Source organism: Podarcis muralis, chromosome 12, assembly GCF_964188315.1.
Source record: "Podarcis muralis chromosome 12, rPodMur119.hap1.1, whole genome shotgun sequence".
Taxonomy (NCBI): Eukaryota; Metazoa; Chordata; class Lepidosauria; order Squamata; family Lacertidae; genus Podarcis; species Podarcis muralis.
Window position 1 is genome coordinate 25,153,625 of NC_135666.1, and position 22,531 is coordinate 25,176,155.

General features: G+C 43.3%; 1 protein-coding gene across 1 annotated transcript in view; it reads right to left on the reverse strand.

Annotated features, from left to right (window-relative positions):
- Positions 1-3,606: 3,606 nt before the first annotated feature.
- LOC114607795 (macrophage mannose receptor 1-like) overlaps positions 3,607-22,531 on the reverse strand; it is a 43,443-nt gene continuing 24,518 nt past the window's right edge. Inside the window, exons 19-30 of the mRNA XM_028751272.2 lie at positions 20,913-21,013; positions 18,776-18,918; positions 17,127-17,241; positions 16,206-16,354; positions 15,539-15,644; positions 14,420-14,652; positions 13,295-13,460; positions 11,559-11,711; positions 9,707-9,817; positions 8,101-8,310; positions 6,850-6,888; positions 3,607-4,072 (exon numbers count right to left, since the gene is read on the reverse strand). Of these exons, the coding sequence (XP_028607105.2) occupies positions 3,843-4,072; positions 6,850-6,888; positions 8,101-8,310; positions 9,707-9,817; positions 11,559-11,711; positions 13,295-13,460; positions 14,420-14,652; positions 15,539-15,644; positions 16,206-16,354; positions 17,127-17,241; positions 18,776-18,918; positions 20,913-21,013 (1,756 nt within the window). The 3' untranslated portion in view covers positions 3,607-3,842. The remainder of the gene's footprint in view (positions 4,073-6,849; positions 6,889-8,100; positions 8,311-9,706; positions 9,818-11,558; positions 11,712-13,294; positions 13,461-14,419; positions 14,653-15,538; positions 15,645-16,205; positions 16,355-17,126; positions 17,242-18,775; positions 18,919-20,912; positions 21,014-22,531) is intronic.

The following is a 22,531-nucleotide window of genomic DNA, read 5'->3' on the forward strand; positions in this document are numbered from 1 at the left end:
CAAACCATGAAGAAATGTGGCTCTCTGGGAAAGATGGTTCGTCACCCATGAGATACAGGACTGTTCTGTAAAATTGTTGTGCATACTGATGTTTCACATAGTTAGTAGTTATGTATTCATTAACTTTGTAGATGTTTGTAGTTTCCAGACAAGACTTAAAGACCCACAAAGAGTCCACTGCAGTAATCCAATCTTGAAGACTAGCAGACCTCCAAGTGTCCCTATTTTCCACGGACGTCCCTGATTTAGAGAAGCTGTCCTGGTTTCTGATTTGATCCCAGAATGCCCTGCTTTTCCTTAGGACATCCCTATTTTCATTGGAGACATGTTGGAGGGTATGGAGTTATATCACCCCTGAGCTGTCTGAAGGCAATCCTGTATAGGGAAGGGTGTTTTTTTCTCTAATGTTTAATGTTTTATTATGTTTTTATATATGTTGGAAGTGGCTCAGAGTGGCTTTGGCAACCCAGTAAGATGTGTGGGATATAAATAGTAAAATTATCATTATGGAATGGGGTGTCCCTATTTTCATCTGAGAAATGTTGGAGGGTATGAACTAGTAAGGCAAAGTTATCCCAGCACAGTTGCAGCTGTTGTAGTAGCTGAGGGTCGTAAAAGGAGCTCATAGCAATGGATGCCCTAAGAATCTATTGAGAAGTTACTGTTCTTCTCAAACATTTTTGCGTGTATTACCAGCAACATCCTGCTGCTTAGAAAAATTGTGCTATTTGGTGCTATTAAAACTACATTCTTTGACACAAATATACATCTTGAGACATGCATTTTAATGTTTTTAAATAATCCAATGTGCTCGAAAGGAGTGTAAGCAACAGAAAATAATGCAGCCAGTTCCATCAGGTAATCAGCAATATAACTTATAACGAGGTCTAACAAGAGGATCATAATCAGAAAGCGATTGGTGGACATTGAACCCTCCCTCCTGTTAACTTCTTTTCCATGTGGCTGGGCAGATTGTGATAAACACCAGCAGTAGCAATACCTGGAAAAGTGTACTACTAGATATGGCAACTACCACACAATCAGATCAGTTCAACCAGGAATCAGATTTGTATTTTCAGAGCAGCATGGAACCCTGATAACATAGAAGCAGTTTTCACCCCATTGCTGTGATTGTGAATCAAGCCTAGACCTGTGCAGATAACTCGAGTGAGTGGAGTCTAGCTTTTTATTATTTATTATTTAGCAAGAATCACTTCCCTGTCAGTGTCTGATGCCAACAATGGAAGCTTATGACCAGAAAGAACCTTTAGGTTGCAATCGCCTACACATTTAAGGCCTGTTAAAATTGATGAGACTTACTTCTCAGGAGCTGTTTAAAACAGCTGTCCTGGCAGCCAGTTCATTTCTGGGTCGAATTCAAAGTGCTCATGCCCCAAATATCTCAAAGACCACCTCCTTCCATACAGACCCACTTTGCTGCTGAAATCGGCAGAGAACAGCTCTTGGTAGTTCCCCCACCCTCAGAGGCTCAGGGGAGAAGGTAGCCAAGAGAAGGCACTCTCTGACAGCCGCTAAACTGTGGAACTCCTTCCCCACAGAGGTGCACATGGCACCTTCGTTATATTGCTTCTGAAAGATGCTGAAGACACACCACTTTCCCCTGGCTTTTGACCTTTGAGGTATTTTTGAGGGTCCACCTCATTTTAATAATTGTTAGTTGTTTTCAGTTGTTTTCAATATTGTGTTTAAGTGCTGTAACCCTCCCTGGTACCTCTGCTAGCTCTGCTCCCACTCTTGCCTTCATATTACAAAATACACAGACTTTGTGGTGGGCAGGGGGAGTAACTGTGAATCAAGTTTCTCCCACCCATAAGAAGAGCCCTGCTTGATCAACCAAAGGCCCATTTAGCATTCTATTCTCAGGGTGGCCCTCCAGTGCTTCTGATGGGGATCTCACAAGCAAGACATGAGTCCAACAGTCTTCTTTCACTTGTGGTGAGTGATCAGAGGGATTCTGCCTACAGTAATGGAAGTAACATAGCCATCATGACTAGATGCCACTGAAAACTTCCTTCTCCTTTGACAGCCTCTCCACCCCGCCCAGTAGCATCTAATTCATTGCACTTTGAGAGCCAGTGTGGTGTAGTGGTTAAGAGCGGTAGTCTCGTAATCTGGTGAACCGGGTTCGCGTCTCCGCTCCTCCACATGCAGCTGCTGGGTGACCTTAGGCTAGTCACACTTCTCTGAAGTCTCTCAGCCCCACTCACCTCACAGAGTGTTTGTTGTGGGGGAGGAAGGGAAAGGAGAATGTTAGCTGCTTTGAGGCTCCTTTGGGTAGTGATAAAGTGGGATATCAAATCCAAACTCCTCCTCTTCTTCTCCTGGCCTCATTATGTTGAGAGCAGCAGCCAATGTGAGTTTCTGGGTTAAGGGAGCAAAGAAATATTTCTTTATCACACTGAAGGAAACAAAGAAAAGCGTAGAGCTTTAAGCCCTAATCAGAAAGGCATCCAAACAAGTAAAATGGCTGAGGCACAATCCAGATGGAAACAAATTGCATATACAAGGAATTGTTTTGCATGCAGTTGCTCTTTCTGAATCAGCACCTTGGCTGCACATATGGAGTCTTTTGTGAATCCTGACAAGTCCGCTCACCCCTTTTGGTGCGGCAGCGTTGCAGGATGGCAGAGGTTCCACAAGGGTCCTGACGACGGAACCATGGCTTCAGTGCCCTTCCTATCAGGAGCCGGATCCTGGCCTGCACCCTGGCGAATGGGGATGCAGGCTGGGATGTGGGCTGTGCCAGAGGTTGGAGCTGACAGAGCGTGGAGGCTCCACTGGGTCCACCCCTTGGCCATTTAAGCAGCCTCCACTGTTTGTTCCTTCGTCAGGTTTCCCCACCCACCCTTGGTTTAGGCTGATAGTCAAGAAATTTGCTGTGGCTACGGTGGTTGCTGTTCTTTCCGGGGCCAGGTAGGAATTTGTCCACTGGGCAAAGTGCCTCTGACCCGATGGTTTTGCCTGCCTCATAGCAACCGTCACAACTGGACTTGGGCATTGGGGAAATCCGTGGTCTTGGATGGAGGGGAAGTTGTAGTCTCTGCCTGCCCCTCCCCTCCAAAAGCTGGGGGAGCCTTTTAAAGGGATCTAGGGGAATGGTCATGTCCACATGCCCAGGGAGGGCCAGGGCCAAAGGCACTCCCCCAAACGGCAGTCCCTGCGGGGGTCACCCTATTTGATGCAAGTCTTAGGAACCCCCATCTGGATTGACCTAGGCGTCACTTCCAGCGGGCAGGCCAGAAGGATTTTGAATGTCCCATGCCCAAGCCAAACCTCTTTCATCTGCATTCAATAAAGTTGTGGCCTGTTTTCATCCAAACTAGTCTTATTGGTCTCTTATTTATCTGAGTTGGGGATTGGGGAGCACGATGCTTGGACCTGCAACTGGCTCTTCAGAAAAGAGTGGAGGAGGAAGGAAGTAGGTTCACCATCCTTGGCCCTTTTCTCCCCTACCTGATGAGTGGGTTCTTAGCTTTCTTAAAGGGCTTTATGTGTGAATGGTTCACTGTTTTGTGGCAAAACTGAAGGATACCAACAACATGATCCTTAGCTTGAACAAAAAAAAAAAAATTCCAGTAGAAAATACTCTGCATAGAATATATTTTTATTGAATAAACATTACACATTCAGAGCATTCTGCATCCTGACTCCGTTTGTAGAAAGTGCCCCTGCATATTGGGACAATTCCCAACGATGGTTACTTCTTTGAAATAAATGAATTATCAGTATAATCCTAAACCTGCTCATTCAGAAGTAAGTCCTATTAAGTTCAGTGGCACTTACTCTTATGTAAATGTGCATAGCATTTGAGCCTGAATGTGTTAATCCCCCTCTTGCTTCTCCACAATAAATTCTGAGTACTGATTCTGAGAAACTATTGTGCTGCCCTGATGCGAAAGGGTCTCGACATCCGCTAGTAAAGTTTGTGGCTGTCTGTGTCTTCTTCTGTAGAAAATATAGACTGCAACACCCACAGCAATAACGATGAGGAGAGCCGGGAGAATCACCATCATCAGTCTGCCTTGCGGTAATGCTGGAACATCATCTTGCTCTGCCAGGGGGGGAAATATATATATGTAAGACGCACAGAGAGAGCATCAAATACTTTCCCCAGCAGAACATCCATACAGACCCATACAGAAGGTTGAGCTGTTGATTCTGCCTGCCATGTCACTACTAAAGACATAGGGTTGCCATATTTCAAACGGTGAAAATCCGGACAGAAAAGTTGTTTTGCGAAATCTCAAAAAAGCCATTTTTAAACTATTTTTATGGGAAATCAGCAAAAACGGCACTACCAACATGGGCTGCCATTCACCCAGATTTCCCCGGACATTTTCCCGATTTCCGCCCAGACACTGCTGCTGACTGCAGTATTCCGTGTATGTCTGGGAAATTCCGGACATATGACAACCCTAAATGAACACTTTCAGAAAGAAGGTGAACAAAATAGTAGTGAACAACTCAGAATTCTTGTACTCAAGAAGAAGGAGTCACCCAAGATGATGAGTGATGCCTCAGTTTGAGAGTTCATTGAGGCCCCAATTATCCCATGTAAAAGAGGCATCCATGCTGCTACAGCCCCTCCAATATGGGGTCAGAGTGAGTGCCAGGAGTGCCAACTTGGCCCTGTGACTGTGGGGGCCACGCAGTGTCAGGCTTCAGGGCTTGGCTCCCCCCCCCCCCCCGGCTGTAGATAAGCAGTACAAAGAGAAAGCAGTCTCTTACCAGTAATAGAAATGTTTAATGAATGCAGCAAAGGAACAAGCGACCATTCTCAGAGTGCAGGTGTTCCCAATTAAGGTTCCTCCTACTTCCCTCTAGTCACTTCCATCCTCTCGTCTCCTAGCCACCTGACCTCTCAATCATTGAGCCTTTTGCACAGCCAGCTTATCTTATCAGTCCCTAGCCTTGGGACTGAGAGGCTGCACATCTTCCAGCGCAAGAGAGTCTGCTAGCTCACTCTCTTCCTGGTCTTCTTGCTTTCACCTCCCAGTTCTGCCCAACTATTACCTTCTGAACTGTGCCCCTCAGTGAACCATTGTTCCAAATCAACACTACTTCACTGCTCCAGAGGAGTTTCAGGATCCTGGCCATGAGCAGGGGGAGGGGTAGGCTCCCACCATTCCTCATCAGAGTTGTACTCCTCAGCCTGGTCTCTGATACGCAGCATGCATGGCCCTGGCACCGAAATTAGTGAGTGCCCGGCCCCTTCATGGGGAACTTTGTGGGTGCTCGGGCATCCAGGGCCCCAGGGAGGCACCTATGGTGAGTGCAATGTAAATTTAATTTAATTACGAACTTTGGACTTTAACTTGTTGTTGTTGTTGTTTAGTCGTTTAGTTGTGTCCGACTCTTCGTGACCCCATGGACCAGAGCATGCCAGGCACTCCTGTCTTCCACACCTCCCGTAGTTTGGTCAGACTCATGTTGGTAGCTTCGAGAACACTGTCCAACCATTTCATCCTCTATTGTCCCCTACTCTTTGTGCCCTCAATCTTCCCCAACATCAGGGTCTTTTCCAAGGAGTCTTCTCTTCTCATGAGGTGGCCAAAGTATTGGAGCCTCATCTTCAGGATCTGTCCTTCCAGTGAGCACTCAGGGCTGATTTCCTTCAGAATGGATAGGTTTGATCTTCTTGCAGTCCATGGGACTCTCAAGAGTCTCCTCCAGCACCATAATTAAAAAGCATCAATTCTTTGGCGATCAGCCTTCTTTTTCTTTATGGTCCAGCTCTCACTTCCATACATCACTACTGGGAAAACCATAGCTTTAACTATACAGACCTTTGTCAGCAAGGTGATATCTCTACTTTTTAAGATGCTGTCTAGATTTGTCATTGCTTTTCTCCCAAGAAGCAGGCGCTTTTATATTTTTTGACTGCTGTAACCATCTGCAGTGATCATGGAGCCCAAGAAAGTAAACTCTCTCACTGCCTCCATTTCTTCCCCTTCTATTTGCCAGGAGGTGATGGGATCAGTGGCCATGATCTTGGTTTTTTTGATTTTGAGCTTCAGACCATATTTTGTACTCTCCTCTTTCACCCTCAATAAAAGGTTCTTTAATTCCTCCTCACTTTCTGCCATCAAGGTTGGGTCATCAGCATATCTGAGGCTGTTGATATTTCTTCCGGCAATTCTTTTTTCTTTGTGGTCTGGGCTTTCTTGTCATTTTTTGTCACATGCGTTATAATAGTGGGACCCAAAAAGGACTGTGGTGGGATAAGTGCTCCTCCTGTGCTTTTTAGATTTATTTTGCAGTATCTACATGACAACATTGGCATCAAAGTACCTATATCTCCCCTCCACCCCAATTTAATCTAGATTTACTCTTTCTGTGAAAAATCTGATCAGATAAAAACAAACAAAACCTGCATCCTATGTCCTATTTGTGATGTGTGATATTAAGCTCCCACATGGAAGTGAATCAGAGTACAAGCTTGCCTTTGGAGTCTGTGACAACTTACAGTTACTAGTCTGAAGGGGTTTGGTGCAGCGATTCCTCAACATAGCCTATGTGAGTAAGCAGCTAGGAGGAGTGACACTTCTGTTTCTGTGTGGCAGCTGCCGTTTCCCTCCCAGAATGCCCTAGAACAATGCTACATCTGGATAATTAATTTTTTTGGGGTGGGATGGGAGTAAATGGTTGCCAGCAGTCATTTTAAAGATGCCCACTACCTGTCAAAGGTAATCCTCTCAAAATACCCTCAGACATTTGTCTCTTTAATTTTGAATTGGAAGGTTTTTTTGGGGGGATGTTTAGTCCAGTGCTCCAGATAACATACATGCCTATACTTTTAACTTGGTTATTTTCATAAAACAGTCTTACCTGTACTTTTTGTAGGTACTCCACTTGCCTCTTCAAAAACTGTAAAATAAAGGATATGCTTAAGGGGCAATAAAATATACCATAGCAAATTACACAATGAAGCTAATGTAACAAGGGGTTTCTAGGTTCCCTTATATAATCAGCCGTGGTCAAGAGTCTGGCTTCATCTCTTTGAGATAGTTGAGGTTTCTGAGCACTTTTCAAAGGCAGACCCACTTAGTGCACATGAAAATAATCCAAGCAGGATTTAACTAAGGTGTGTGGCCAAATGAGATATCTCAAGGAATGTGAGCAGCTCATGCACTGGCTTTAACTGCGGAGATGCACTCCTGGCCACCAGAGAGACCTAGGCATCTGTGCTCAGAAGCATGTCAAAACTGTGAACCTATGTCTTCAGGGGGCATGTTACCCATTCTGGCACAGGCTGAATCCTTATTCCCTGTTCTGCCTTCCAACTGACCAAGAGCTCCTCTATCTTGCCGGATTGAGTTTCAGTTCGTTCGCCCTCATCCAGTCCATTGCAGATGACAGGCATGGTTTAGAACCGAGACAGCTTCCTTGGATTTAGGTGGAAAGGAGAAATAGAGCTAGGTAGGTGTCATCAGCATATGGGTGACACTGAACCCTGAAACCCCAGACAACCACCCCCAGAAGTTTCATATAAATATTAAATAGCATGCGGGGCAGAACAGAACCCTGAGGGACAACACAGGACAACAGCCAATACTGTGCCTCCAAGTCCCATCCCAGCAAGTCAGCACAAAAGGATACCATGGTTGGTGGTATCAAAAGCTGCTGAAAGGTTCAGCAGAACCAACAGGGCCACACTCTTCCTGTCCAACTCCTGGTATAAGTCATATGCCAAGGCCACAAAAGCCATCTCAGTCCCATAAGCAGGCTTGAAACTGGAAACCCGCCCCATCTGGGCAGCAGAACCATAGACGTGAATTCATGGATAAATTTAAGAAGAGGACAGATAAAGATATACTTCTAGTACTATGAATCTAGCCAGAGAAAAGTTAGACAGGAGTGTATTATTGATTCTATACAAGTCTCCAGTCCTATTTTTCTAGAAAAAGAGATGCCGGAACTCACCATGAACGCCTCTCTTCTCTTATAATGGCAATGGCACCCGCCATGAGTTCCAGTGAATTCTGGCTGAAAAAAGACCTGCAACTCTTCTCAGCGTTCAGATACTGCTTTGTATCATAGGTATCACTAAATCAACTATAATAAACATTGAAGTCTTACCTTTGTTTGTTTTACAAATAAATCCACGCGAATGTACGCAGTCTCCCCGGATCCACTCTCCACTATCTCCGTACATGAAAATGCATTCGTTCACATATTCAGGAAAAGCAGAAGAAGGTCCCATAAATTCATATTCTGGATCAAATATGGGGTATTCACCTTTCCAGTTAATAAAATCCAGTGCAGTGTTATCTTCCCATACCCATTCTCCTAATTACAAAAGTACATGATTGTTAGAATGACTATAAAGGGAAGAGCAACACGTTGCAGTGCATTCTATATTGGAAATTCATTTTAAAAGTATACTTGCTGTTCTTCTTCTGAAGCTTTTTCAGTCTGGAACATATGCATGCAACCTCAATTATTGTATAATACTGTACATTGCTGATATAAGCTTATGTCCTACATTTTTCTGCTTGTGAAAAATGGTGAGGATATCTCTGATTTCTGCCATTACTGCCCTCCTTGTCCCCAAACCATATATTTTCGAATGGCTGCTGGCTCTCAGAAACAGCATTTTGATAAAGTTATGTGGTTGTCCTGTGAAAGATGGGGCACTTCAGATCAAAGCCATAATTAACATTGTCAGTTGCTAAACCTCTTGTTCTCCTTTCTCTAAACTAGGAATTACATGTTTTTCATACTTGAAAACTGTTTTGCTAAATCAGTAGCAAATCCCAACAACTCTGTTTTGGTGGCAAATGACTAGCTCTTCTATCTTCATATAATGAACTGAATTAACAATCAAGTAGTAGAATGAGAAGAGGAAACTATCTCTCCCCCCTAATTTTATTAAGTCTGACAATATGGAAGTTTCAGGCAGTCAAATGCAATGCATGTTTACTCAGGCAGAAGTCATAAATGGCTTGGGATCAGGCAACCTGAAGACTACCTGAACCTATTTTAAAAGTGCGCAGATCTTCCAAAGATGCCCTTCTATCTGTCCCACCTACACCAGGTGTCTATTTTAGAGGAAGTTGATAATGGACCTTCTCAACAGCTGCTCCAAGGATTTGAATTCCCTGCCAAGGAAGGCTCATTTTGCCCCCTTGCTGAAGGGACTACATGCTTTTGAGTTAAAGAGAGTTTTGGCCTACTAAGATGATGTGGTTGGAAGTACTCTCTGTTTTCTTCAGTAATTTAATTTTTTAAAAAAGTTTTAACATGCAGCCAATTTAAATGTTCTTCTTAAAGTTGTTTCTCCAATGGTTTGATATTGCTTCTTTATCATTACTTTTTATTGTGGATTTAATTATTGTTAGACACCTCTCTTCCATGGCTTGCACTAGGATGTGGGGAAAGGGTACAAGAAAGCAAACGACAATTCCCTTGGAGGGGCAGAAGGCAAAATGATAATGGACATGCCAGGAGATATTACTCCGAACATGAGTGAGGTTCCCCCCCCTGAATGCTTGCCAAGAGTAGTCATAAATGCAAACAGGGATGAATTTGCTAGCTCTGTTTGCTAACACTGACGGTATTTCCAGCTGAGCTCTTTCATTTCATAAAGAAATAAATGTGTGCCATATTTTAACATACTTATATACATGGATAAATATTACAAATCTGTTATCTTAAAAATAAATATTAAATGTAAAGCAATCACCATCTATATTTTTGAATAATCCTATCCAAAATTCTCGTTGACGGAATTGCCGAGTGTGTTCCACCAAAAATTCCTGCTCAGCTAAATCTTCTATTGAAGTCAAGGTGCTACCTAGAAAACATCAAATGGGTAAAGTCAACTCATTAAAATTTGTCTTCCCATTAAAAATAAACATGAAGGCTAAGACTGGTACTGGCAACAATATGAAGTTATAGAGATCTAAGAGAAAGTGTCTGCCCAGGGGAGGCTGATCCTTTCAGGGCACGTAGGGCATTGCCCCACCAAACTCAATGTGCCCTCGACCAGCCCCACTTTTTTTACTTATAACTGAGGGGCTGCACTTGCTGTCTGTCTCAGAGTTGCCTTTGTATAAGTCAGCAGGGAGGAGGATGGGGACAAACTGGAGCTGGTTGGGTTCTGCCTATCATTGGCTTTAGCTCTGCCAACTTGTGTTGGCTACACTTACTCTTGGCTTCCCTGCCTTCTGCCCTCCGAGTCCAAATGGGCACCAGCCTCTACTGTATATCCATGTCTTTCAAATCTCTGCGATTGCTGTTCAATTGGTTAATGTTTTAGTGGAGAAGAACCTTTGTAACTTCGTCCGTTTATTAAGTGCATAATGAAAAAGAAAGCCATTCAGTCAAATTTCAACAGAAAATAATTTGCAAGGTAGATGCTTCACAAAAAATGGAGCTTTAATACTTAAAAAAAACCACCATAATTCGCCCTGTTCTTCAAGTTACAGTACACTAAAAACATTTCTACAGCTTTCTAGCATCAACCCAAGAGAAAGCTAACACTCTATCAAGATATTTTATATTGATAAGTTGGGGGAAAGATCATCAGAAGACAGAAGCAAAAGTACAGTGTGCTTTTGATGTCGTGTCTGCTGTGCCAGCCTCTAAAGCAGAAGCAATTTAATTAATTCATTTTTTTAATCAAATAGAAATTGTTGCAATGTGATCCATCAGTCTGAAGCAGGATACAAGTTTCATTTAATGAGCTGCAGTGATGCAAGGAGAAATAATAGTATAAGTAATCTGGACTGGTAGATATGGTGGGCAGGAAATGAAAACTGAATGGAGACTTGCTGGCAGACCAAGATGGCAGCAACAGTGGGGTGGGTGACAGCACCTTTCTAGGGAAATGAAGACATGAGTTAGTGAAACTCATTTTCAAGGCACTGGCAACTCTACCCACTTCATCTCCCCTATGTTTGCCTTCATTTGCCAAGTCTTGCATTAGGCACCTACATCACCACCAAGAAAAAGGCACTGCCATTTGCACATACCATTGTAATTCCCCCAACAGTGGAGAAATACTCAGTCTGGGCTCATATGTATTTAGGGGAAATTAAAATGGCAGGCCACAGAAACCAAGCTTTCTGACCACACCATGCCTGCTTGGGGAGAAAGCAAGTGAAGGGGAGAAAGACTGGATGGTGAGTCCATCAGAGGAGAAGGCTCAGGACAGCAGCCTAATGGTGTTGATTCCTGGTGTCCAGCCTGTATACTGGTCTCTCTCAATATTCTTTTAATGCTAAAACTTTCTGTTGTTGGATTCAGGAAATAAGAAATAAGTTTCTGGGTGAAGGGTTATTTCTTCCATTCCTCCTGGTTTGTCCAACCTTATGAATCTTACTGATTAAAACAACACAGTTTTCATCCAGAGAACCCCACTGCCCCAAAGATAACACACATTTGTTGTTGGCAGGAATTTCAGCCTCTGTCTCTGGTCAAAGTTCAGAATCCTATATCCACTATAAGCCCCACTGAACTCAAAGGGACTGTTCTATCTATAGTATTGGATACTAACCACCACTACCACTGATCTGATTCGAAATGGCACCCACCTAGCTGAGTACATCTTATGAATGCTTCTGCCCATGTATTTGACGTAGGGTAGAATTGATAGCAATGAGTCCGAGAAGGAACCCAAGCTTTTGGGTATCCTTTTGATGAAGGGCATTCTCCTAGGTGCTGTGGTTCTTCCGCTGGGATGTCACCTGTTATGGAAAAAACATATTTTTCTTTTTTTCAAAAAATTATAGTTACCTGAAAAATCTATAAATACTAGGGATGTGAAAAACATTTGGACAAATCATGTACAGTGGTGCCTCGCAAGACGAAATTAATCCATTCCACGAGTCTCTTCGTCTTGCAGTTTTTTCGTCTTGCGAAGCACGGCTATTAGTGGCTTAGTGGCTATTAGTGGCTATTAGCGGCTTAGTGGCTATTAACGGCTTAGCGGCTTTAAGAAAAAGGAAACAAACTCGCAAGAACTCGCAAGACGTTTCGTCTTGCGAAGCAAGCCCATAGGGAAATTCGTCTTGCGGAACGACTCAAAAAACGGAAAACCCTTTCGTCTAGCGAGTTTTTCGTCTTGCGAGGCATTCGTCTTGCGGGGCACCACTGTATCAGGAGATGAAGCAGGGTACCTTAGAGGAAATTTGGGCTTGTACAAGGTGAAATGGAATCTGTTCGCACTATTTGCACAAAGCAGGGACCATGGAAGAGCTTGATGGCCATCCAGATATTTGTGCAGCAGCTGCAGGTTTGCAGCTTGTGAAGGTAAAACAGGAAGACACCCAAAGAGTTTGATGAAGTACTAACACCGAGGGGAGGGGCAGGTCAGGAAGCATGGTCAAGAAAATGGTCCCGACAGATGTGTCTTTGGGGCTTTGAAGCCCTTGGCCCACCAGCCCCTCGTGAAATCCCTTGAGACTTCTCAGCCTCCAACTGGATCTTGAAATTGCCCTGTGAGAAGCAGGAAGCTGATGCTCACCCCGTCCTGGAGCTGCCATCCCACTGGACAAATGTGCTCCACTCACAAGGGCATGTAGAGCAACGACTGAAACAAACTGCTTCAGACAAGAGCTTGCTGAATGTGAAAATGAGTGTACCAGAACACCAGCATCACATGACGGGGGAAGGTACAGCAGACATCGCAGTGGGGAGGGGACAAGGAAGGGGAGCTTTGTTTTGATTGACAGGTCAAACTCGCATCAAAGGAGGAAATAAATTCCTTTCATTCTTTCTCACCACAAAATGAATTTTCAAGGTGTCTAGCTCAAACACCCCTGGACAGATGACAGGGTGTGCTTTTTAACCCACATATGCTTCTCTCATGTTTGCATTTTTCAGACCAATTTGTCTACAAAGAATTATGGGATAATGTTATGCATCCCAAAACTGTAACATCTGCTCTTGTGGGTAAAGCATTGCAGTGAACCTCCTGAAACATGGAAGGATTAATAGCTTTAGAAAGTCAACATCACCTGAAAATAAAAATTAGAAAGTTGTAAATGTTTTCTTAAAAACAACAACGCTCCTATGTCTCTTCAGTTAAAACTAGTGGGACCTAAATGGAGTTATCTGATACTGGATTCTTTATTGTAAACTCCACTCTATTTTCACTGATCAATTTGTTATCATTTGAAAGTTTGAATAGTACCATATTCTTCATTTATTTCCTATGAAAGAGGCAGAAGTACCAAGAACACTTTTCTCATCTCTGTGCTCAAATGGGGACCTTATTGAAATTAGAGTTTGATGTCTCATATTAAAACAGATATTTTTCTTTGATTACCATGATGTCGGTCACAGACAGTGAAGAATGTTTCATTGCAAGTTCCTGTTTTCCAGTGACCATCAAGGTCTAGGTAGACACAGGCTATCTTCTGCTTTGGCTCTTCAGGAGCCCAATTAGTATATGTCAGTCTCCGGTTGTTGATCCACTTGTATTGCTCACCAGTCTAAAATACAATTGCACAGTGGAACAACACTTGAAAAAAACCTTTGAGGTTCATTTCCCATAAGATGCACTTCATGTGATTTACTTTGGTTTCTCCTTCATTCTAATGTCCACACACATTCACTCCCTTAATAATCTTTCAGGAAAGTCATTCTGGTATTGTTATATTTATAACATCTGAAGTAATATGGAAAGGTAGTTGCCTCCATTAATATATGCTGGTTGTAAGCCCTTGTGTGTTCATTTGCTGCAGAAAGAAGCAGCATGAAGAAAAGAGAATGTAAATGCAGCTGCACAGCAGAAAACATCTTGAATTGCTTATCTTCTTGCCTGACAACTGACCTTTATATAGGACTTATAAACATAATGTATAATAATTATTATTTTATTATCTGACTGGGTTGCTCCAGCTGCTCTGGGAGGTATAGGATTTACAAGAGATAAGACATATGCGTTGGAGAATTAAGTTACTGCATGAGGAACCTTTTTCTTTTCACAGATGAGAGTGAAGGCAAAGGTTCTTCTTCTTCTTCTTCTTCTTCTTCTTTTGTTTAATCACATGCATGCCACCCTAGCAGGATTCTGTACAGGAGTTGGTACTTCTGAGAATGCTCATGAAAGGTATTACTGTGCTTTAAATGATATTATTTAATGGATATTATTTCTGAATGGGCAATTCCTCTGAGGGTGTGTGTATGAGAAACAGAAAAGGATTTTCTCTCTGGGAGATAAACAAGAAATGCAGAGTGGTTGAGTTGCCTTTGGCTGGAGGGACTCTCTTGGCAAAACCTTTTGGGTTATTATGGATGTTTATACATTATCAATTGGTTATATCCACAGCTGTTTGGGGGAAGTTATGCTCAATAAAATGAGTTAATAAAAGCCCTGCACTTTCTAACTACACACCTTTGAATACAAACCTTTGATGTGAATACACTAATGTTAACTGCATATACTCACCATTTTGCTGTTCAAGCCAATCCACATGGGCTGCCTATATTTTAACACCTGTAGCCACAGGAATGACTGAATGTAGGGATTCCAAATGCTGGCAAGCTCTGCCTGTTCAGAATTGCATTTTTTCCTGGCCTCTTCCCATGTCATTTTGGGGCCAGCAAGAGAGTAACTGCTGTTTCCAAAGAGGGTATAGCCAGAGACTGGAATCGTCATTTCAGAGCGTGATAATGCAAGGTCTATAGGAAAGCAATAAAGAGAAAAGGCAAAAGCTCATTTTACACATTACACTATCCTTAAATTTCATTTCACCTGACACCTAAACAGTTCTGTTTTAAACTGAGGTTGGAAGGCCACCTGCCAGGGATTCTTTAGTTGTGATTCCCGCATTGAAGAGGGTTGGACTTGATGGCTCTACCATTCTATGATTCTGTTAAATTTCTGAATACAATCATCCTGCAACATCTTATACAAAGCTGAAATGAAACATTTAGAAACCTTGTTGTGTACTTTTAAATGTGGACAAGTCCAAGTTTTAATTAAAGACAGATCTGGATCAGACCACAGAATACATTTTCTTTACAATCAAATTCCTAATAAGTATTCACAGACCTATTTGAAACCCATCTTCATTGTTTCCAAAGACTATGCAGTTTTTCAAGGTGGGTTCAATAAACACCCTCCAAGGAGTGTGGCTGTACAAATGGGGTTTGGGTCTTTTTTAAAAAAAAAAAATAAAAAATTGAACAGGTCAGTGGAGAAGCCTGTGATTTGATAAACTGAACTGGGCTCCATATTATTACACTAGAAGAGAACTAAACCTATGTCAGCAGCCTCATACTGTCCTATTTTTAGGATGAGCTGTAGAAAAATCAAGTTGCATATCGGTAGGCACATATAGTAACTATGGTTCTTTGGCATCACGGTTCACTTCAGTGCATGTATAAAATTATGCTGTCATGACTGCTGCTTTCTTTGCTGTATAATAGGGAGTATGGAATCTCTACTACATTGCTGACAATCCGGTTTCCTTTCTGGCCAAAATGAAATGGCACAGAAAACAGGTTGGGACTCATTAAGAAGGATTTAGCAATGTTGTCTGTTACTTCTCTTCTAAACACGTACCGGTGTTTCTTTGGCAGATGTAGCTTTTCTTTGAATAACAATTTCCACTTCTCCAATTTCCTGCCTCTCTTTCAGGTTCCTTCATTATAAAAACGCAGACGGTTTTCTAAGGAACGAAAATGTAAGAAAGTAACAAGTCAAACAAGAGCCACCTTCTCTCTGCCTTTGCACACCTGATGTCTGCCTCTCTTCCCTACTTAATGCTCCACCCACTGATAACCATGGATTACTCTGGACCACCCAACCAGGTGTAACCCACAGTGATCCAGAGCTATATCAGCTTTACTCAACTGATGCCTGGATCTCCCCAAATCAGCCTGTTTTGGTTTGAAACACACCCACCCCAATTTTTTGTGATTTTCATCATTCAAATTATTTTACATTCATTATAACCATACATTAAAGAATTAAACATTGACTTCCCTTCCACCTTTCCACAGCTTCCTCCAACCATCCATTGCAGCTGCACATTCTAGTCATTCCTTATCTTTTCTTTCTCATTTTATCTGTTATAGGATGCACGTAATTGGGGATTTCTGTGTTCTGCCTTTCGACACCAGTTTTACTTGCAATTTTGCAATCTGCTGGGAGGGATTAGATATCCACTATGACAGTAGCTTCATGGATCCAAAAGAAAGAGATGAAAGCCCACACAGGCAGTACTTACATCATAATTCCCAAGTGGGAAGCCTTTGGCCCAGTTTGTATAATAGACAACACTTCTATCTTTCCATACAAATGTGCCTCGACTAAAAGTATTACTCAGTCCAATCCAAGGATCAGTGGAAGCACTTTGTAAATGAAGTGTCAGGAATGCTGAATGAAAATAAAGACACATATTTACATGACAGATTTGTTAAACTACAGTGGTGCCTCGCAAGACGAAATTAATTCGTTCCGCGAGATTTTTCGTCTAGCGAATTTTTCATCTTGCGAAGCACGAAATCCCATAGGAATGCATTGAAATTCAATTAATGTGTTCCTATGGTCAAAAAAAGCCAAACAAAGCCAAATTTGAAGAGGTGCGCAACTGCACCTCTTCAAGCAATGCACCCTGGGTATTAACGGTTTTACTAAAAAGGAAACAAACTTGCAAGACGTTTTCATCTTGCGAAGCAAGCCCATAGGGAAATTCGTCTTGCGAAGCACCTCAAAAAACGAAAAACCCTTTCGTCTAGTGAGTTTTTCGTCTTGCGAGGCATTCGTCTTGCGGGGCACCACTGTAATGTCCTTTATCTAATAAATGGTTAGTATCACTAGATACTAGTCATGGCTAGAATCACATTCCAGTAATTCCTCTGACAGGAAGATACCTTGAGTAGGAGTGCCAGGACTATTCAAATATGAGGCCACTCCCTATACAATATTTGCACACATCTGCAGTCACGCTCATAACTGGCTGGGTGTAATGGAGAATAGGGATTGGGGTGGGGGTTTGTGGAGCTGTGAGGGGATGGGGAACATGGAGCTCGGGTGAGGTGGTTACATAAAGAAAGAAAAGTTGGCAATGGAATGGAAACTGGTGGGTAGGCAGAGTTGGCTACTAGGGGCAGCAGCCCCGAGAGTGTTTTAAAACAACTGACCGCACCTTGAACGACTTTGTTTGGAATACTAGCCAGGTTTCCTCCTAGATCTTCACAAGTAGCTTGTGCATCAGACCAGTTTTTTCTTTCTTCTTCATGAAGGCCAAATAGTTGGAAGCACTGTGAGGGAGAGGGTGTGATAGGAATTTTATGGTCTTAGATATATGGTAATGTTCATAAGCGTACCAACCAAGCACGTATATATATCAGCACAAGAAGACCAACCTGGAACCATTCCTAAACCGACCAAATGTTTTCTCTGCAAGGTCAAAGGAAAATGGAAAAGCCTCCCCATTGTCTTTTCCTTCACAAATCCTGTCTTAAGGGTATGTCTTTGTTTGAATAGGGTGTGACCCTGTGACCTGGTCCAGGAACTAAGTATTTATCACTACAAAAGACTGGCCAGGCTACCCAGGCAATCCAATCAAGTAACCTGCCAGACAGGAGATAAACAACAACAGGAGAAAAACAACATTCAAATTTCTGTTTTAAGACTGCCTTTTCTGCCTTTTTCTGTGATGTAGGTATGATGTATCTGAGGGGTGGTCTTAGATTACACCCCTTCTGTGATGTATGTATGATGTTTCTGGGGGTAGTCTTGATCTACAGGGTGGCAATTTCAAAAGTCTTTATAAGGCCTTCTGCGCCATTTTTCTGGGTTCCTCCTCTCTCCTGCGGGTGAGGGGAGCACCCTGTTGCAACAGATCAATAAAGATCAAGCTTACTAGCTGCTTTGCTTCTCAATATTCTCTGGTTGGCCTCTGTTATTTCTCTCCTACCAATAGGGAACCTATGTAACGACTCTATATGGGCTCTTGGATACCCCATAAAGGAAAAGGGCAATTTTTGTTTACAACAGGGGAAACTTCAAAATTCCATCACCCATGAATTGTTTAATGCAGTCAAGAGTCACGAAACGGTGCCAGGATAGCAGTAGCAGAAACTGATAGTTTAACTGGGTTTTAGAGTCATTGTAACCACCCCCACCCCCGATTCACGAACTGGAGGGGGAATCCCATGGGATCAGGGTTGGGGAGAAATCATGTACTCTAGAAAGGGCAGTTATCTCTGCTGATAGCTCTGCAAGTGCAGATATGCCATTGAGAAAGGGCCTACATCACATGATGCCATCAGACAAGGATGGAGGAGGAAGGCAGAAATGAGGAACAAGGCTCTTCAAAGTGTTGGCTCTAGGAGGCCTGGATAAACATCATTTGGGCTCTGCGTTAGGGAGCAAAACAGTCTGTATTTTTTCAGATGGCCATTTAATAAATGCTAATTTAACTTTAAAGCACGAAAAAATGCTGAACACTTAGTTTGAAGCCACTTTCAATGCTCTTTTCTGTAGCTTGCATATATCTTGAGCTTTTAAAATGCCAATTCCCCTATTTGACAATTAGGTTTTGTTTTGTTTTAGTTTACATTATTTATCAGTTTCACTGTGACTTCCTTTTTTGCAGCTCAACAGACCTTTTCAGTCTTCATAGCATGTACTGAAGGCTGAGGGAGGATGTGGAATCTATAGAACAGAACTATGGACATGGAGGGCAATCTGTGCATATTCAACTACTCTGGAAAAGTATTCATTGTCTGTGCCATAGTATCTGAAAAAAGGCTGATATACCAATATATTTGCAATAGCTGTATTAGTCACCTTGTTACCGAAGAAGTGCCAGCCTTGAGGACAGCCCCCGAGAGCTTCAGGCGTTGTCGGAGCAACAGTTGAAGGGGCAGAACTGTTACGCCTTTCGCAGATAAATCTATTCTCAATTTCACAATTGATGTCATTCCATAAGCCTGAACAGAGAAGTTGTTACAAGTCAACAGGTAAGCTCAAATCACTAGTACAGCCCATCAGGTACGTATTCCAAGTGATAGCTTAGCAACAAAAATAAAATGCAACAATAACAGCTGTACTGCAAGTATACTATGCAGTTTCATATAGGAGGTGATTTATAATGTAATATATATATGGAGTACTTCATATTAGAAATGACTTAATTAAAGCCTCCAAGTTATTAAAACAACATATAAACAACAAGTCGGGGTAGTATTTCCTAAACTCTCTCTTGCTGTACTCCTTTGCTCAGAGAATGCTGAATTACAACCCAATCCTAACAATGTCTAGTCAGAAGTATTTGATTGGTATCTGTGATGGAAAGCTCAGGTAGGCCAGAGTGTGGTGAGGCAGAGAGCTAAGTTGCAGCCTTACTCTGACTGGCTGCGGGTGCAGCTAGCCAGAGCAGGGCGGGCTCACCACTTTGGGAGGGAAAAAGGAAAAGCAGTTGAGAGTTGAGTTCCTGGCATTCATCTGGATGCTATAAATAGCCTCTGAGCAGGGTGAGGAAAATATCCACAGCCAGAGAAAGAAGTCTCTGAGCTTAGATTGAAAGCTAGTGATGAGTGTCCTTCAAGAGTATAAGAACCAGGTAGCTGAATTCGAGGCAGGAGAAGTGGAGTTGCGAGGGAACACTCTACGTGGGTCTCAGTTCAGTAGGAAGGGAATAAAACTTCCAGTGAGAGAAGTATAACTCCCAAAAGATAGGTTGGGTGGGGTGATCCCCTGGTCTGGTATACTAATAGAGGAGCCTCAGTAATTTGATTTACAGAAGGCTGGGAGACTGACAGAAAGTACCAACTTGTTTCAGACAGGGGCGCAGCTTGGTGGGCACGAGGACCATAGGCCTGGGCCCACAAATTTGGGCAGGGGGGGGTCACAAACCAAGTGCCCTACACAGGGATTCCCACCCTGCCCTGCCTGCTGCCGAATCCCTCACTGAATAGCCACGTGGCCAACACGGGGGGGGGGGGTACCTGACAAGTGGCCGCCTGGGCTCCCCCCTACACAGGGAGGCAGGCAGCACAGCGCAGTCCTGTGACCCCTCCGTGACATCTATTATTATTATTATTATTATTATTATTATTATTATTATTATTATTATTATTATTATTATATATTATTATCCAGTGAGAGCTGGACCATAAAGAAGGCTGATCGCTGAAGAATTGATGCTTTTGAATTATGGTGCTGGAGGAGACTCTTGAGAGTCCCATGGACTGCAAGAAGATCAAACGCATCCATTCTTAAGGAAATCAGCCCTGGGTGCTCACTGGAAGGACAGATCGTGAAGCTGAGGCTCCAGTACTTTGGCCACCTCATGAGAAGAGAAGACTCCCTGGAAAAGACCCTGATGTTGGGAAAGATGGAGGGCACAAGGAGAAGGGGATGACAGAGGACGAGATGCTTGGACAGTGTTCTCGAAGCTACAAACATGAGCCTGACCAAACTGCAGGAGGCGGTGGAAGACAGGAGTGCCTGGCGTGCTCTGGTCCATGGGGTCACGAAGAGTCGGACACGACTAAACGACTAAACAACAACAACATTATGATGATGATGATGATGATGATGATGATGTTTCTTGAAAGAACTATATCTCCTGTCAAAATCTTTTGTTTTACCCATTTTGTTATAAAATAAAATCCTTCTCCTGTTTAACTTCCCTATGTCTCCAAGTCCCAGAGTTTTCTTTTGTATAATAGCAAAAATAGCTAGTAGTATAGTAAGAGGCCCCATGCCTCAGTATCCTTTAAAACACTTTAATAACCTGTCCTATCCAAAGGAAGACAATTATTGAGGTTTAACATAATGGATTATCCTCGGTTTAATGTTTTAATTTTGGATGGAATAGTGATTGTGATTCAATGTGTGGTGCCTATTCATATTAATCCTCACCGTTAAGCATGCACATTCTCAACAACTGCTTATAATAGTAACAATTTATTCTAGTTACCTGTTTCACGATACATGATCACACAAAATTCGACTTCGTCTGCAAAGTTAGGTTCCCAGGGTGCCCAGGCTACATAGGTCACTGGAGTTCTATCCACCCAGCTATAGAAAATAACATGCGGTATTTAGTCCTTCATTCGCACTTCATAAGTTTACGATGACTCTTGTTTTGTTTTTAACAAAGAGAATGTCAGGCTAAGAAAAGAAATATTTAGGTGTTGAATTTCCAAGCCTGAGACTTGGCTCTTTAAGAAAAGCTGGCAGCACTAAGAATGCTGAGCAGGATTAATGGATATAATGGCAATTAAAAAACACATTACATTGAAAAACCTTCCTATGGTGAGGGATCAGTGAATGTGGGTCAGTGTGATAGGAAGACCAGTTGAAAAGTACTCTCACCCTCTTCTGGTAGTGCCATGAAAAGCTGAACGTCATTGCTGAACCACATTCAGAGTGTGGTTGGGAGCAGAGGGCAACTAAACTAGGGGTGCACAACATCCAAGCTATGTACAAGAACAGGAGGATTCAGGAAGAGAGGAGAGTGGTGCCCTCTTTCTCAGAGGTGAAAGAAAGTACAGGGAGAAAGGAGTGTGACAGCCTTGGAGGAAATATAACATTGTATGATTGTAATTAAGAGGTTGGCACCGTTAGCCCTAATGCAAATAGGAGAGGCAAAGGAGTGCTGACAGCCTAATAAAAGAGATAATTCTTAGGGCTTGTCAGGGGTCCTTTACCTTTACCTACCTGGAAAGAGCAGGGCTCTATAGGGCACACCTGGCCATAGGGCGCACCTAATTTTCAGAGGGGGAAATCAATAAAAAAATATGATTCCCCCCCCCAGCTCTGGGAGCAGCGGACAGGCTGAACGCAGCCTGTGCACTTCCCCCAGACCTTCTCTCTGCTGTTGCGGGAGGTGGGGGAATTCACCCATCTCTCGCAAAAGCCCACAGGAGGGAGAAGGGACTGACTCGGCCAGTCAGTCCCTTCTCCCTCCTTGGGGAAACGCCCCCAAGAGCGGTGCACTCTTTAAAGGCTGTGCGGCTCCTGGGGGAATTCCCCCACCTCGTAGAAAACCCGCAGAAGTCGTGCAGCCTTTAAAGAGCGCACAGCTTTTGCGTGCTTTTGCAGGAGGTGGGGGAATTCCCCCATCTCCTGCAAAAGCCCACAGGAGCCGCAAACCCTTTAAAGAGCGTGCCGCTGCTGCGGGCTTTTCAACCGAGCTTGTGGGGCTGGCGGTGGGGGGAAGCGCTGCTTTTCCTCACTGCCAGCCTCAAAACCAGGTCGGGGAGCAGCGCGAAGGCGTCACGCGCCTTCCCGCTGCCCCCCGAGCCTGTGGGGCAGCGCTTCCCCCCACCGCCAGCCTCAAAGACCAGACTCTCCTGGCTTCGCTTTGCTATCGCTGAAGCCAGGGAGCCTGCATTCGCTCCATGGGACGCACACACATTTCCTCTTAATTTTTGGAGGGGAAAAAGTGCATCCTATAGAGCGAAAAATACGGTACCTTTTGCCCTGCTCTTTCCAGGTAGGTAAAGGTAAAGGACCCCTGACAATTAAGTCCAGTCATGAACGACTCTCGGGGTTGCGGCGCTCATCTTGCTTTAAAGGTCAAGGGAGCCGGCG